Consider the following 16,570-nt stretch of genomic DNA (forward strand, 5'->3'; position numbering starts at 1 on the left):
TTTAATATTTTGATTATTTATTTATTTATTTTGGGTCCGGCAAATAGCATTGAATTGTTCAAAAGCATGAAAATGACAAAGGAGAACGAGCCAAACAGCCACAGGAGTGCATGACGAAGTCCTCTTGTTGCCTGGTTCAGTTCTTAACCGGTCATTTTATTACCGTTGACAACGTAGTCCGTAGAGTTGCAAGTTGGTAATTGTCAAGGATCCAAGCCAAGGTCCAAGCCTCATTCCCATCTCGTCAACACGTTCAAAGAGCTTAAACCAGGTCAATTCAATCTTCCATCCTCCAGTGCTTCCCTCTATAAATACTACGATAACAGGTATCTAATCTCATCAATCACCCCAGATCCAGTGTGTTAGTTCCAAAGTATTTGAAACCCAAATCCAGAAACAACAATAAGTAGCGAGAAAAATTACATCGTTCATTTCAGTTAACATGGCTGCGATTTGTCAAGCTTCTAGTTTCACATCTTCTTCTTCTTCTTCATGTCGTCGAAGCAGACGGATTGAAGCAATGCTTCAGGCTCCTGAACTTCGGCCAAGTAGACTCACACTCCCAAGGTTCCCAAAAAGAGACTTGGTGGAGGAATTGAACTTGAGAAGCGGATACAACAGCGGAACCACAACCACACCACTACAGAATCAAACCCAAGTCGCAACACAAATGATATTCAGCTAAATTCCAATTCAAAGGTGGTTGCAGAGCTTTACGCTATTATGGAAGCAGTTGCTGATAGAGTAGAGATGCACAACAACATCGGAGAGCAGAGGAATAACTGGAACCACCTCCTTCTTACGTCCATTAATGCCATCACCCTCACCGCCGCAACTATGGTTGGCTTGGCAGCCACCACCTGTGGCACAGGGGCACCTCTTCTAGCTCTCAAGCTCTCTTCTACTCTCTTATATTCAGCAGCCACGGGGATGTTGGTTGTGATGAACAAGATCCAGCCTTCCCAACTAGCTGAAGAGCAGCGAAATGCTGCGAGATTGTTCAAGCAGCTCCAAAGGGAAATCCAAACAACACTTGCAATTGGGTCTCCCACAACAAAGGATGTGAAAGATGCCATGGACAAGGTCTTGGCTCTTGATAGGGCCTACCCTCTTCCCTTGCTTGGAGCAATGCTTGAAAAGTTCCCTGAGACAGTAGAGCCTGCAGTGTGGTGGCCACAAGAATCCCATCAGAGAAGACTTGGTGGTGAAAACAGAGAAAGGAAAGGAAGCATTAATGGATGGAATGCAAAGCTGGAAGAGGAAATGAGACGAATAGTTAGTGTGATAAAGGGGAAGGATACCGAGGAGTATTTGAGGCTGAGCAAGTTGGCATTGAAAGTTAATAAGACTTTAGCCATTTCTGGGCCTCTACTTACAGGAATTGCTGCTGTGGGATCTGCTTTAATAGGATCAGCTTCTCAACATCATGGGTCATGGGCAGTTTTTTTGGGAGCCACTGCAGGAGCTCTAGCAGCCATAGTGAACACAATGGAGCATGGTGGACAAGTAGGGATGGTGTTTGAGATGTACAGGAGTAATGCTGGTTTCTTTCGGCTGATGGAAGAGTCTATCATGTCCACCTTGAAGGAAAAAGTAGACAAGAGAGAAAACGGGGAGTTGTATGAAATGAAGGTGGCTCTTCAACTGGGAAGGAGCTTGTCTGAGCTCAGGGATCTTGCATCATCATCCTTTTCTTCTTCCATAAGACATGGTGAATCCATTGAAGAATTTGCCAGCAAGCTTTTCTAATTTAACTATAGATGAGCAACCATCATCTCCATTAATCTTGTGAAATGTAGTCATGTACAGACTTTGGGTAACACATATTGTAGAAAAGGCCTCCATTAACTCATTGTGAATTTGAGCAAGAACTTGAATCTGACTTGATGCTAGACCCAGTTGATGCCATAACTCAAAAAAACTGGATTAAATATCAAGAATTTATGGATGTCCGAAATAAAGGAATAAAAATATATATAATATTTTAGTCAAAGTTTTGGAAATTTTGGTATGTCGTTTGAGATCTCATTAAAAGTTTCGGAAGCTAAAGTTGAAATTTCAAACTCTATCTAGATCCCAACCCAAAGGCATAAATTAGTTCACCTTTTGTTGACGAGACATCGTTCCTATCCAAACCCATTACCGGCATCATATGACACACAACACATTCACAGTTTAGTGGTCCATATCCAAGGATACGTTACCTTCAACATGTCAATAATGCAATGCATATGTCAACGACGGGAGACATATGAGAAGGTAATAACAAAAAATGAACTTAAATTAAATGCATGATGTAAGATGATATCTCTCCTCACCCATAAACGACAATAATAACTCCAATGTCCAAGAATTTCCGAATTGGAGAGGGCAAATGGCCCAAAATAACCCTAAGAAACATGAAAATCAGGTTAGGTATCATTTGGGAATTGCCTGGGCATCAAACAAGACAAAACACACACCCAATTCATGGGGAGGCAGGATAAGCCTATCAGGGCCAGTCAAACCAGCCCCTAGGGCCGCGACCAAGAGTGTTTGATTTTGATCTCCTCTTGAAATTCACTCATTTGGGGGTTTTGGGGACTTCAATGGGACACTAGTATTGTCCTAAAAACACCTTCCAATCACCCCAATTTAGGAAATTACTTGTAGATTTTAAAAGTTAGATCAATATAATGTGGTAAGTTGTAGGGAGATACACCAAGGGGAGTATACTCCAGCTTATTAGGCTCATCAAGAATAATTTTTGAGCAACATGGTATGCATCATAGGGTTGGTCAGTTGGTAATACCAATACCTCTTAGTGGAGAGGTCGTGGGTTCAATCTTGTCACGCATTCAATCGATCTACTCGCAGCTAGGGAGGAAATCATCGTTCAGTCAGTGGGCTAGCAGATCAAATCTAGAATCATCTTATTCCCCCAAGGGCACCCAGCAAGAAGACGGATGTGTGTGCTTTAGCGCAATGGATGAGTGCACTAGCATGAAGATCTTGCTTGTTGGATGGATAGTCTATTTCTCTCTTATTGTTGGGCTAGCGGATAGAATCAATTATGAGGCGGGAGAGGCAGTAGAGTGTCATGGATTGATACCAAATTTGGATTGAGGTCCTCGAAATGTGTTCCTCCGAAACAATGAAGGGATTGATTGGATTGGAATAAAGTCAAGTCGAATCTATAAAAAAGCCTAACCCCTCATTCTCGATGAACAGTGGATAGAACAGCAAAGTGGATGAAAAGCAAATATTCGGATTTTATTGAATAGGTAGTTAATTTCTCAATGAACACTGCCTTTTCCTCTCCTTATTAGGAGAGTGAATGTCCATGACCCTTCGAAACCTTGAATGTTTACCCCAGTCCAAACCGGGTAGAAAATTCCTTACGAGATAACTTCTGATTGAATCTCGCTTCTCCGATCAATAATAGTTGCCTGCCTCTCATGAATTTCCTCCTGGAGACTGGAGTTGATCAATGGATACTGCTCAACCGCCTTACTCCATACATAGGGGACCGATACCCATCTATGGTCGATTTTATTGGCCTGCCCCGGCAGACTCCTCCATCCACCGAATCCCCTGGGTTACCGAATCCCCTGGGTTACCTTAATCCCAAGGGAATGAAACTATCCCTAAGAATAGAACTCGAAAGGGAGGATGGGCATTGACAGATCTGTCTTGACTGGCTGGTCATCCGGCTAATGAGAAGAAGAGTTTTGGTTTTTATTGGTGACCCTCTTTCGAGTAGTGGGTCATGCACTTTCACAAAGCCCGTTACGGCGGAAAAGGCTTTCGTCAATGCAAGCGCACTTATAGTTCTTTTTTCTTTCATTATTTTTGTAATCGATGAAGGCACTTGAAACTATGCTTATCTACAAATTTATTTACTTTTCATATATTCATTGAAATGAATAAAAGGTATGGATGATTAATTGTAAACTTGAGATGAAGTTCTGTTGCAGATGATGCTAATGGAGATGATATTCATTTAATGCTAGCAATCAGGGTGAACAAATATGTCGAGAAGGTCCCAAGTGAGTGAAATCCATGAGTTGGTTTATTTACTACCTCGCTCAAAAGGATTTTCTGCAGGACAATCCTATTGAAATTCTTGTGGTTTCTTAGAAACTCTAGGCATCTTGTAGATTTTGTTTCTAGTTAGGAGAGAAAATAGGGGAGAGAATATCAGCGTTTTCTTAATATTAGGTATTAATTATGATCGTTGGATAATGAGATGCCACTTGACACAATCCTAAATCTTAATTGCAGGGAATTGTAGGGAGACGAATTCTAAATGATGTGAATCTAGATTTGGATTGCAAATGAAACTCCAATTGCCTGATCGCTAGAGCCAAGATGTTGAGTCTGATTTGACAACCGTACCCTCAACCCTCGGACTCACTCCTGGAATGTTTTCATGCTAGTTGGTATTATTGGCTTGTTGCAAGATGGATCATCATCATGCTTCCTGAGTGGTATTTCTGTTTATGCCACTATGGTGTTGTCATTTCTCTCATTGCGAAGTAGAGTAGGGATCACTTCTCAGCATCAAACGACAAGGGATGCTACAAAGAATGGTGATTTTGTTACAATGCTCGCAATATTGGAGGAAGTTATTGGTGGTCAATTGAAAGTTACCGGTGGGCAATTGGAAGCTGGTGGTGGTTGGTTTATATTTTTACACAACCACCAGCAAAAAGTGCATTATATTATTCCAGTTGTGCTATGTAAGACAATGTATTTTTCTTTTCCCTATTTGCCAAATGTAATTTTCTCTATATTCTAAGGGAGGAAAATAGTTTTGCTGACTCTTTGGCTCAGATACCCCTATCAGTGTCGTGTCTGATGGTTCAGCCTATTTCAACTCCGTGGCTTGTGAGTTTGTTGTAACTCGGCCAAGTGTTTCTCACGATTTATTGATATATTAAATCTTTCTACCAAAAATATAACGGATAATAAAATTATAATTTGTTAGGAATACTAATTAAATTAGAATTGGTTTAAGACAAGTAAGAACATTCGATGGAACTAAGAGTCATGGCTAGCTTGCTAACTTATTTGCCTATCTCTATTTTAATTGCTTTCTCAACTTCTAGTATAACTTGGAATAAGGATTTATATTCTATATATATTACAAAGTTAGGGATTAAGCAAATTATTTTCCTAAAAATATGTGACACTGTTAAAACATAATTTATACATATCTGTTTTATAACTAATTTGGTCTAATAATGTAAATAAAAAGGATAATAACATAATTTTTTTTTTTTTTTTTTTTTTTTTGGATAGTAACGTAATAGATTAATAATAGTAGGATTCAAACGAAATTTCTTTCCTTAACTATCATTATATAAAAAATAATAATTTAAAACTATAATTTAAATGGTGCTGGGGGGACTCCTTCATGATCTTTTACTTGAAAGGTCCTGTTGTTTTGCCAATGAACTAACCCTCTACCACTTTAGACTCCATTTCCCAATTGGGTTATGAGTTTATGGAATTTTACTTAGGTAAAACTACCCAGTTAAATAAGTTTAAGTATTTGGATTAGTTAGAGAATGATATTTTCCTTTTCCAACGGAATGGTACTTCAAGTAAACAAATACTTCTTTACCAAAAAAAAAAAAAGTAAACAAATACTTAGTCTTTTTTTAAGTATATATTATAATTATATTCTTTATCAACGGCCCAAATACTCTACGAATCCGAATCTGAAAGTGAGAAAGCAAATCCAAATCTGTTAAGAGTTGTTCCCCAATTCTAAATCAAATAGTATTCCAATTCAAACTGGGAGTGTGCTGATCACAGAAGCCTGAGCTATATATATATATCTAACAATCACTGCTGAAGCAATTTCAACATACGATATCAAATAATATTTCGTTTTTCCTTTCTCCTTGGAACTGCTATTCTCTCCTGTGCGTTCTCTCTTCTCTCTCCGTTTTATAACCACGATGTGTAGAATAGGAACAAGAGTCACCCTCTCGGCATGGAGGTCATCCTTTAAAAGGAATGAGTTAGCCTCTGATCTTAAAACCAAAGCTGCCATTCGTTTCGAAATTGTACATGAGAGTGATTTACAATCAATCCCCAATGATGAAGGACGTTCAACTCTTTTGGATAAATTTTTTACTACTTTCCAATCCAAAGTTTTCGACGTTGAGTTCGTCTCTTTGCTTGAACCAGGAGCAACCAGTTTATCCGGAATCCCTGATATGCTTATGAATTTTGGGATCCTTCCATCTTTTATTGAGCAATTGAAACTAGAGATTGCCAAGAGAGCTTGGGAAGACCTCATGGAAATTATCTACAAATTGGATGAGAATGGCTTCAATGGTTCCTTTGATATTTTTGTAGATCTGAACATCCATCGGACTTTAGAGGCTAAGGAATTTGATGGCGGTGACTCCTCTTCTACAGAGATTTGTACGATTTGCATGAATGAGTACTTGACAGGAGAATACATCACACGATTGCCTTGTGATCATTTATTCCATGGTGAATGCATCATGATGTGGTTCCAGGTAAACAATAAGTGCCCGTTGTGTCGCTTTGAAATGCCTATAGAAACTTAAATTCTTTTTTGTTAGTAGTTTTTGTTGAAGATTTGGATATCTAATTCTTTCCAACTTTATTTTGGAATGAGATATTTATCCCAGATCAAACCTTATTCCCCAGTATTTAAATGAAATTCCTATATTCTTAAGCAAGGCTTCAAGAGTGCTTAGTTTTTTTTTTTTTTTTTTTTCCTTTTTTGTTCGTTCGTTCAAAGGGGCTTTATTAAGCCAGGGGATGGGATATTAATATGCCTCAGCGAGAGTCGAACCCACGACCTCTATACTAAGAGGTGTTGGTTTCAACCACTAGAGCAGCTCTATGTTGGTCAAGAGTGCTTAGTTGATCCGTGATTTATGTTGCATCTCTTATTTCCTTTTCATCTATTCAAGGAACCTTAGATGCTTTCTCCAAGTCGAATGATATTCACTGTGACTATTTTTCTCCCTCTTTCAAAGTATGTAAAACCATGTTTATATGTTTGTGTACTAAGAGACCATTCTTTATTTGAAAATGGGCATTTAATAAATTCGTATTGAAAATTATTTCTAAAACAGGTATTTTTATTTTTTTTCAAAAGAAGGCGAATTGTTTTTTTGCGACCAATCACGTTCATCTCTTGCTGAACTTTTTCTTCATAATTTGCTATATATAGATGCATAAGAAATAAAACAGTCCATAATTCCATATTGTATAATTACCAAAAATATCATACAAGAGGATGTGACTAGGTTGGACCAACCCAAGTCAAACACGTGACACCATTGGATCTTGACCTACCTCGGATCAAAATCTTAAGTTTCAATCCTATTTGGACTTAGAGCTGACCAAGACCATATGGCCAAACTTGCGCCCTTACCCATAAAATTACAAAATGGACATCCAAGGAGCCGTTTGATACCTCCACCAAGTATTTTTGCTTTAAGAAACATAAAATATAATTCTCAATGTTTCTAAAAGCAAAATCACTTTTATAGGTGTTTGATACTTGTTTCTCGAACTAAAAACAATATCAACACACGTTTTATCACAATAACCATAGATAGAGATTGTGAAAAGCATAGACCATTTTTCACAAAAACGGACTAGATTTTAAATACTATAGATTAAGGAATTTTCTCTTCAACTAATTACAATTCAAATAGGTAGAGATAATCACTGTGCCATTTTTTAGGCCTACTTTTGATGTCATCAATTAATCAGGATGTCGACCTATATACCCTTCAACATTGAGAAGGTGGAAACCCTAAAAGCATGACATAGGGGACTGGAACAAGGTTATCCTCTACCATTGAGGGCAGAAAAACCAGACTCATACATCACATAGATATTTCTTTTGAGACTAAAGGTACAAGGGTGCAACTTTTCCGTGGCAGTCTCACTAGTGGCTTCATACCTATGACCTTATCTTTGTCCAATGCCCTCACCATTGGTGGGACATTCATCATATTAGGAGGAATAAGGTTGTTAGCATGCACTTTCTTATTTAATGATTGCAGGAGTAACATCAAGCAACCATTGGATATATCCAATTAATTTCAGCATTTTTTTGGTTCCAGAGAGCACTGTATTTGATGATGCACATAAGCAATCAATCATGTTCGAGCCTAGGTCAAGGCCCATCTTGTATTAAACATGCTTGATCCATGAGCTCTCATCGATCTTAATCAATTTCCTACTAATCCACTTGAACTCAATGGATCTCACATGTATATATACTAAGAAACCTGGAATAGGTTTCGACCTATTTTACAAACCACACCTGTGATAACACTTGGTAATCAAATGAAGGCATTGAATACCTAAATTGCCTTTGTATGTCTCTCTATCTGTGGGTTTGTGTTCTAGTGCAACTTAAAGATTGTTTCTCTCTCTCTTTCTCTTGTTGCTCATAAACTTTATGACTCCAGTCCCTTTCAAATTTCTCCTTTCAGAATGGTCATTCTGCTATCAGGATTCTCTCTCTCTCTCTCTTTCTCTTGTTGCTCATAAACTTTATGACTCTAGTCCCTTTCAAATTTGTCCTTCCATAATGGTCACTCTGCTATCAGGATTGCTCTCTCTCTCTCTCTCTCTCTCTCTCTCTCTCTCTCTCTCTCTCTCTCTCTCTCTCTCTCTCTCTCTCTCTCTCTCTCTCTCTCTCTCTCTCTCTCTCTCTTGTTGCTCATAAACTTTATGGCTCCAGTCCCTTTCAAATTTGTTCCTTCCAGAATGGTCATTCTGCTATCAGGATTGCCATATAAGGAAGGTGAGCACAAGAAAAATAAAGAATTATAATCAATATATACTAATAGTCAAAGACATGCACAATATAAAACTAAGGATGTAGTCTAGGTCCAAATAGTTTTTGAGGAAAAGAAAAATGAACAAAACCCAAAAAGATTACTTGATCAATACTGCCTCTTGTTCTATTTATGTCATATTTATCATCTATCAACTCCGGCTATGCGTTGGCAAGATGGTGGATCTGAACATTGAGATCCACATCTTCAATATTATAAAGCTTGAAGACACAATGGTCACCCACTTCTAGTTTATTGTCATATGCAAAATCAACCCAACCCACAATAAACATTCTCTTATATTGACGAGCCTTGTATGTAACCTCCCACACATGACCATCTAAAAATTGATAGTTTCTTCTTCTGACATCCTGCATTCAGGTAGTTGTCAAAAAACATATTAGGAACCCACTGTATACATAAAAAGTAAAAGAAGATTTTCATAATCTGTAATTGAATTTTCAACAGACTGTTAAATGTGAGAACACATTGTAATAATTCACCAATATAAAAGGGCATTTCAAAAAAACTATTGAATCTAAGAACATATTCTAATAACTTACCAATATGAAAGAGCTTGAGACAGCATCTTCAATCATGTTTACCACAAAGCAAGCTTTTTTTAATCTAAAACAATTGCCTAACAACTTGTCTGAAGGCTATGCTACTTCAGCAATAGGGAAGATATGAACATTGAAATGCAAATTGGCAACATCAGATAGCTCGAAGACACAGAGGTCATCCACTTGTAGTCCATTCTCACAAGAAAATATAATCCAACCCCCACTTAATATTGCCTAATTTTCATACACAATGCAATTAACATCTCACTCTGTGCCATCTGAAATTGATAATTTAATCTTTTGACTTCCCCTTTTCATGGGCTATTGGACAAAATCTTTTAGTATACTCTGTTAAAAAAAATAATTAAAAAATTAAAAAAGAAGAAGAGAGAGAGAGAAGAAATTCATGACTAAATTTTCAAATAGTACAAAAGTTTCTTGTTTCAACTAAAATCATAACCCAAAAAATCTTTATGAATGTTTCTCAGAGCACATCCCAGTAACTTACCAATATATAAGGCCTCCCAACAGTCCTTTCATTCGTCGTTACCTCAAAGGAAGGTTATGCATAAATTGACTGACATAGCTCATTGCATATGCAATGTTAGGTCTGGTAACCTGTGAAATAATTTCATTAATGCTTTTACCTTCTTCGTATTACAATGCTTATAATCTTCCCTACCTAACTCACAATTTCCTCACCCTACCTATCAAAATTCACAATCCCAACCGATAATACACCTGATTCCCCTACACATAATCCTCCAAATTGATCGGCTTCCTCCTCTCACGGTGTATTCTTCCTGCAATTGGATCGGCATAGCTGGTGTGGTCCTTCCTTGTGGTCCCCAGTTGTGCTGTGTCAGATGCCACCTCATCCCTTTGTGTGGCTGGCTACCACATCAGTTGTGAAAAAGTCAACCGTAACACTCTAATCCCTAGTTTTGTGAATGTTCCTAGTGTTGTGCTTGTTACTCTGCTGAACGAAGGTTAGTGTAGATGATTGGAATTTGTTCATATTGTTTGCTGTTTTGCTTCACTTGTTACTCTGTTGTGAAGTTGATTGGAATCTATTCATGTGTGTTGCTCTATTTTTCTGAATAAAGGTTAGTGAAACTGATTAGATTATGTTTATATTGTTGCTTTTTTGGCTGAATAATAGTGTGTTTAAGCATTAAGAGTATGGAGTAAGGGTACTGCTGATCATTGTTAAACTAGATTTATATTGGAGCCAAAAGTGTGAAGTGAGGGTACTACTGATCATTGTTAAGCCAAAGTTATACAAGAGCTTAACAAATTGGATTCTGGGATCCAAATGTTTCAAGGTGAAGCATAGTTTCTTATTACATCTGATAATAATTTGGTGTTATTATAGGAGATACCAGAAGAATTCACAAGGAAATTTTGCCGATGAAATACCTAAATTACATGCAATTCTCAAGAATCCATTTGGTATAGAATGGCCAATAGGGGTTAAGAAAGTAGATAGTTCAGTTAGGTTCGAAAATGGTTTGCCAAAGTTCTTGGATTGTCACTCCATTTCAACTAGCAACCTTCTAGTTTCCAGAAGCGATGGGAATTTGACTTTCTCGGTGTTTATGTTTGACCAAACTGCATGTGAGATTGATTATCCAATTGACCATGGTAATTTATCATCAACAATCTGCTCGATTCTTGTAAAGAAAGAATCAGAGGAAGAAGGCCTTGTGGAAGTTGAATCATTGGATATTCACACACTTTTCCTTCTTCCATGCTAAAACTATCAAATAGACTTTCTCATTTAACTGTTGATTTGTCCATGGATGCAAAGGAACACCTCCACCATTCCTTCAACAAAAAGTCCTTCTTTCGAGGTAATGATGAATGAAAGGGTTTTTGGGAGGCCTTATATATTGATAAATTATTGGGATGTGCTCTAAGAAATGTTCATAAAGATTTTTTTGGGTTATGATTTTAGTTGAAACAAGAAACTTTTGCACTATTTGAAAATTTAGTCATGAATTTCGTTTTTTTTTTTTTTTTTTATTAATTTTTTAAACAGAGTATACCAAAAGATTTTGCTCAAGAGCACATGAAAAGAGGAAGTCAAAAGATTAAACTATTAATTTCAAATGGTACAGAGTGAGATGTTAATTGCATTGTGTATGAAAATTAGGCAATATTAAGTGGGGTTTGGATTATATTTTTATGTGAAAATAGACTACAAGTGGGTGACCTCTATGTTTTCGAGCAATCTGATGCTGCTAATCTGCATTTCAATGTTCATATCTTCCTTGTTGTTGAAGTATCAAAGCCTGCAAACAAGTTGTTAAGCAAGTGTTTTAGATAAAAAAATAATAAAAAAATAAAAAATAAAGCTTCCTTTGATCTCTTTCACATTGGTAAGTTATTAGAATATGTTCTCGGATTCAATAGTCTTTCTGAAATGCCCTCTTATAATGGTAAGTTATTACAATGTGTTCTCACATTTAATAGTCTGTTGAAAATTCAGTTATAGATTATGAAAAATCTTCTTTTATTTTTTATTTATACAGTGGGTTTCAAAATATATTTTCGACAACTACCTAAATGGAAGATGCCAGAAGATGAAACTATCAATTTCTAATGGCCAAGTGTGGGAGGTTACATACAAGACTCATCAAGATAAGAGAATGTTTATTGTGGGTTGGATTGATTTTTCCTATGACAATAAACTATAAGTGGGTGACCGGTGTGTCTTCAAGCTTTCTAATATTGAAAATGTGGATCTCAATGTTCAGATTCATCGTCTTGCCGACACATAGCCGGAGTTGATAGATGATAAATAGGACAGAAATAGAACAGAGGCAGTATTGATCAGGTAATCATTACGGGTTTTGTTCATTTTTATTTTCCTAAAAAACTATCTGGATCGAGACTACATCCTTAGTTTTATATTGTGCATGTCTTTGACTATCAATATATATTGATTGTAACTCTTTATTTTTCTTGTGCTCACCTTTCTTATATGGTAATCCTGAAAGTATTATAACCATTTTAGAAGGACAAACTTAAAAGGCACTAGAGTACTACGAATACCATTACAAGTATCTTCGATCAATCCGTCAAAGCATTTCCTTTCTCTTAGCACATATCATCTTCTTCCGACGAAGGTCCACTGAATCTTTCTCTGATACCATGTTAAATTTATCATAGATTAACGTGGTTCGACATTATTGTGAAGCATACATCCACGACAATAAAACCCCAATCAACTTGCTTATGGGGTGAGGTTTCACTATATTTAAATAGAAAAGAGTAAGTCAAAAGTTAAATTCTAATATGAGGTTTCACTATATTTAAATAAAAAAGAGTAAGTCAAAAGTTAAATTCTAATATGACTCCCCATCTCGGCTAGTCTCCTTATACAATTTGGCAAACCACGTGATCTAAACTGGGATCACTCTACAAATACATTCACGAGTATCTTCACTCAATTCGTCAAAGCCTTCTTTGTTCTCTTGGCACATCATCTCCTTCAAGCGAAAATCATCCAACCTTGTTCTGATACCATGTTAAAATTATCAAAAATATTCACCCACAAGAATCCAAGAATTAATGTGATTCTACGTTCATTATGAAACCTACATCTACATTAAAAAAACCCCAATTAACGCACTTCTGGGGTGAGATTTATTATCTTTAAATAGAAAATAGTAAGAATTCTACAAGAAGTTAAATTATAATATGACTCTCCCTTTGTTAATCCCCTTATATAGTTTGGCAGCACTCCTTATACAAATACCTTCACGAGAACCTTTGATCAATCCGTCGAAGCCTTCCCTATTCTCCTTGCACATATCCTCTCCTTCCGGTGAAGGTCCACCGACTTGCTCTGATACCAGGTTCCCTATTCTCCTTGCACATATCCTCTCCTTCCGATGAAGGTCCACCGACTTGCTCTGATACCATGTTAAATTTATCATAAATATTCACACACAAGAATCTAAGAATTAACGTAATTCGGTATTCATTGTGAAGCCTACGTCGACCACAAGAAAACCCCAATCAACTTATTCTGGGGTGAGGTTTCATTATCTTTAAATAGAAAATAGTAAGAGTTTCACATGGTTCCCCCGAATTTTTAAATTTTTTTATTATTTGTGTGATCGTGTAATCGAAAACCTCATGCCCTAATTACTTGTGGACCAAACATACAAGGGTATTTCAAGACAATAGAGAAGACAAGAACATGATAACGGAGTTCGGCATAGCCTACTCTTCGGGATTCAGGTATGAATCCAATCCACTATATAGTATGGGAGATTAGAGACCTAGAAGAAGAAAGAAAGGGATACGAAACACCTGATATAGTAATCTCTGATCTCCAAAAGACCATCGAGTGTTCGCCTCACTCTTGCGATCAGAAGCCCTCTATTATCTTCACCAAGAACCAACTAAAACCAGAGATACAGGTGACCGAAGACGACTGCCATGGAAGTTCCTTCAAGCAGCTTCAAGAACCGTAGCAGAGGAATAACCCAAAATGAAGAAAAAATGATTTGCATACTAGTGCGAGCCAACCCCAAAACCCTAATATAATTAGGTATGAACCATAAGAACCAAACCGGTTCGGTTCATAATTAAAACATGTACAAATTACCAGATTAACCCCAACAATTTGCTTAGATTTTTCATTTTTTATATTAATTTCCTTCATTTTTTCTAGCTTTTTTCTCTCCTCACATGTGAAATTTCACTATTTGCACCCCCCCCCAAATTTGAAAACAAATTTTAAAGGTAAAATAATGGGTATAAATGTCATCCCTATTTAAAAAATAAATCCTCAATCCCTATTTATTCTCCCCTCTCTTCTCTCTCACATCTTTTCTTTCTATTTATTCTCCTTCTATAAACGTGGGTTAAGGGAAATTTTTGAAAAAAATTTATTATTAAATATTCAAAATGCCATTTCTAATGGAAACTAACTCCTCAATTCCGATTAATTCAAATATTAAAAATGTCATTTTTCTTTTTTTTTTTTGGTAAACCAAAATGTCATTTCTAATGTAAATTAGCTCCTCAATCCCTATTTATTCTCTCATTCTCCTCTTTTCTTCCTTTCTTTCTTTTAATTTATTCTATAAGTGCGGATTAAGGAAAACTTGGGAAAAAAATCTTTTGCACAATTAAGTTCTCTTTCTTTATTATTTGATTTTATATTCTTTGTTTTTGTATTTCTTTTGTAATTTTTATTATTTGATTTTATATTGTAAATAAAATGTTATAATTGTAATGTAACTAATTACCATTGGTTTGCATCTTTTACTTAAATTTTATTTTATTTTTTTTGTTTGCAAATTTTTTAAGGTTAAAGTCACGTGTATTTTTTTTTTTTTAACTGATGCTTTAATTTACCTATATCTTGTTTAAAAAAATACCATTATTAATAATTTATCTACTTTTGTCAAATATATGTGGGCCCCACGAAATATATGTAGGCGTGCTTCCCCAATCTGAACTTTTATTATTCGGCCCCCCATTATTGAATCCTGGTTCCGCGCCTAGTTTCACAAGAAGTTAAATTCTAACATGACTCCCCCTCTCTGCTAGTCTCCTTATAGAGTTGGGAGACTACAAGTTACATTCATAACAATAAACATGGAGTGGGGGAGAGAGACTCTTCATTATCAAGACCAACATTGTTTAGTAAGACAACGGATTGAAGAATAGATAAAAATGAGAAACTCACTCATAGTCTCCCCCTCTCTGCTAGTCTCCTTATAGAGTTGGGAGACTACAAGTTACATTCATAACAATAAACATGGAGTGGGGGAGAGAGACTCTTCATTATCATGACCAACATTGTTTAGTAAGACAACGGATTGAAGAACAGATAAAAATGAGAAACTCACTCACAGTCTACTGGTATTGCCAAGATTTTCATCATAAAACAAAAATATGAAATCAATGTAAAACCGTGGAGAGGCAGAGAGACTCACAATAATGCTTCCTCTGCTACTCCGCCTAACTCGAAGATGCAGGAGTGGTTTCTTGAATTCTCCGGCATCGATCCATTTTCTTTTAGCGTCGATGAGGGATTGAAAAGGTGACGAAGATTGTCAGTAAGAAAACAATAAAGAAACAAACGGAGAGGAAAAGAAGCAGAGCTAAATAATGGTAAAAACGGAGAGCAAAAGAAGCGGAGTAAGTAGTGAAAGAAAGAAATCAGCATGAGCAACATATCTTCTCCTGCTACTCAGGCCACGGTGGATATCTCCCACCAGCTGACGAGACAATAGTGCGTGAGGTGGTAGAAGCTTCTAGAGTAAGAAATGTACATTTATTTTCTTTTTCTTTGTAGAAGATGCCAATAGCATAGATGATGACTACCTCTCAATTTAGTTACCAGTTTAGAGTCCCTCTTCAATTTAACCTGTTTTTCCTTTATAATTCCCTTCGGAACATAACAAAAATCTTTTTTTTAGTAGAGTTCCTCTATAATTCCCTTCCGAACATAATAAAAATCTTTTTTTTAGTAGAGTAGTTAGTTTGATGATTATCGATATTAATTGACACTTCTGATAAACACACGGGGCAACACATTTCTGATATTAGTTAATTCTCTTTCCATAATAATGTTCCTAATTACAAGATGGCCTAGCTGACATGTTTTACCATGTGTTAAATGATAGAAGCGAGTTTAGAGTCCAAACTCATTAGTGAATGGGTCCCACTTGCGAGCTCTGCTTAGGTATCAACGTAACCAAAATTTGGCACAACGTATTGGATTTTTGTCCAACCTTGTAGATGTGTGAGTCTGTGAGATGCATCCTCACATCACATTAAAAGGTTGATGTTAAATTTACAAAATTTACAAAAATTAAATAAATTTATTTATTTTATTTTAATCACAACTTTTTGATGTGATTTGTGAATATTGTCACACATTTACAAATACAAAAGGAAAAGGAATTTTATTAGACCATCCATGCCATGCAAAATGAACAAATAAACATGAATGTGTATGTTTGCAATGCAGTGATCAATATATAAATGAAGTGTGGGTCTATTGACAAGTCATATGATGTTTTCAATGTAATACACTATACTAATAGGTTGATCTACAAATTTGAAAAAATTTACATCAACTTTGTACAGTCAACCAAATAACTCAATGAAATTAATTTTACTTAACTTCATTTGCAACCACACGAC

At 36.2% G+C, this 16,570-nt stretch overlaps 1 protein-coding gene across 1 annotated transcript; it reads left to right on the forward strand.

Annotated features, from left to right (window-relative positions):
* The first annotated feature begins 381 nt into the window (after positions 1 to 381).
* On the forward strand, positions 382 to 1,749 carry LOC149002747 (putative F-box protein At4g22030). Its single transcript, XM_089138226.1, is given in 2 exon segments — positions 382 to 634; positions 637 to 1,749. Coding segments are annotated over 2 exon segments (1,305 nt in total). The 5' UTR covers positions 382 to 442.
* Positions 1,750 to 16,570: the final 14,821 nt, after the last annotated feature.

The sequence above is a fragment of the Hakea prostrata genome, chromosome 10, assembly GCF_041222555.1.
Source record: "Hakea prostrata isolate BN-2017 chromosome 10, UWA_Hpros_2, whole genome shotgun sequence".
Lineage (NCBI taxonomy): Eukaryota > Viridiplantae > Streptophyta > Magnoliopsida > Proteales > Proteaceae > Hakea > Hakea prostrata.